Source organism: Mastomys coucha, unplaced genomic scaffold (assembly GCF_008632895.1).
Source record: "Mastomys coucha isolate ucsf_1 unplaced genomic scaffold, UCSF_Mcou_1 pScaffold6, whole genome shotgun sequence".
Lineage (NCBI taxonomy): Eukaryota > Metazoa > Chordata > Mammalia > Rodentia > Muridae > Mastomys > Mastomys coucha.
The window spans coordinates 117,309,498-117,309,888 of NW_022196912.1; the positions used below are offsets into that span (position 1 = coordinate 117,309,498).

The following is a 391-nucleotide window of genomic DNA, read 5'->3' on the forward strand; positions in this document are numbered from 1 at the left end:
TTCAAGTAGATGAATTTGGTGAAGGCTGGGAGGGGCAGCTGCTGAACACCGCAGGGTTGTATTTACCCCTCACAACCCCAGGCCCAATGAAGGATGATGCTTCTCAAGGGTCACAGCCTGGCCACACGATGGCCCTGTCACATTGTCCACTGGCCTCTTTGCCACTGCCTGGCTCCCTGCCCTCTCCTTCTTCTTTGCTTGGGACTCCTTCCCATGCTCCTCTGAATAGAAAGACCCCAGAAACAGTCAGGGAATTTTTGGTTGGGTCACTTCCCTGAACCTACCTTACCATGCTCCTCTCCCTACAGCCCTGGCTGTGGCAGCTGCACCGGTCACCCTGACTGCCATAGGCTTCACTGGGACAGGCATTGCAGCTGCATCCATAGCAGCC

At 55.8% G+C, this 391-nt stretch overlaps 1 protein-coding gene across 2 annotated transcripts in view; it reads left to right on the forward strand.

The window, feature by feature from the left end:
• Positions 1-391, forward strand: part of LOC116080656 (interferon alpha-inducible protein 27-like protein 2A) — a 2,273-nt gene that overhangs the window by 1,151 nt on the left and 731 nt on the right. For both annotated transcript variants that reach the window (XM_031357136.1, XM_031357135.1), the window contains one exon: positions 309-391. This exon is cut by the window's right edge and continues 73 nt beyond it. In XM_031357136.1, coding sequence (XP_031212996.1) covers positions 309-391 — 83 coding nt within the window. The remainder of the gene's footprint in view (positions 1-308) is intronic.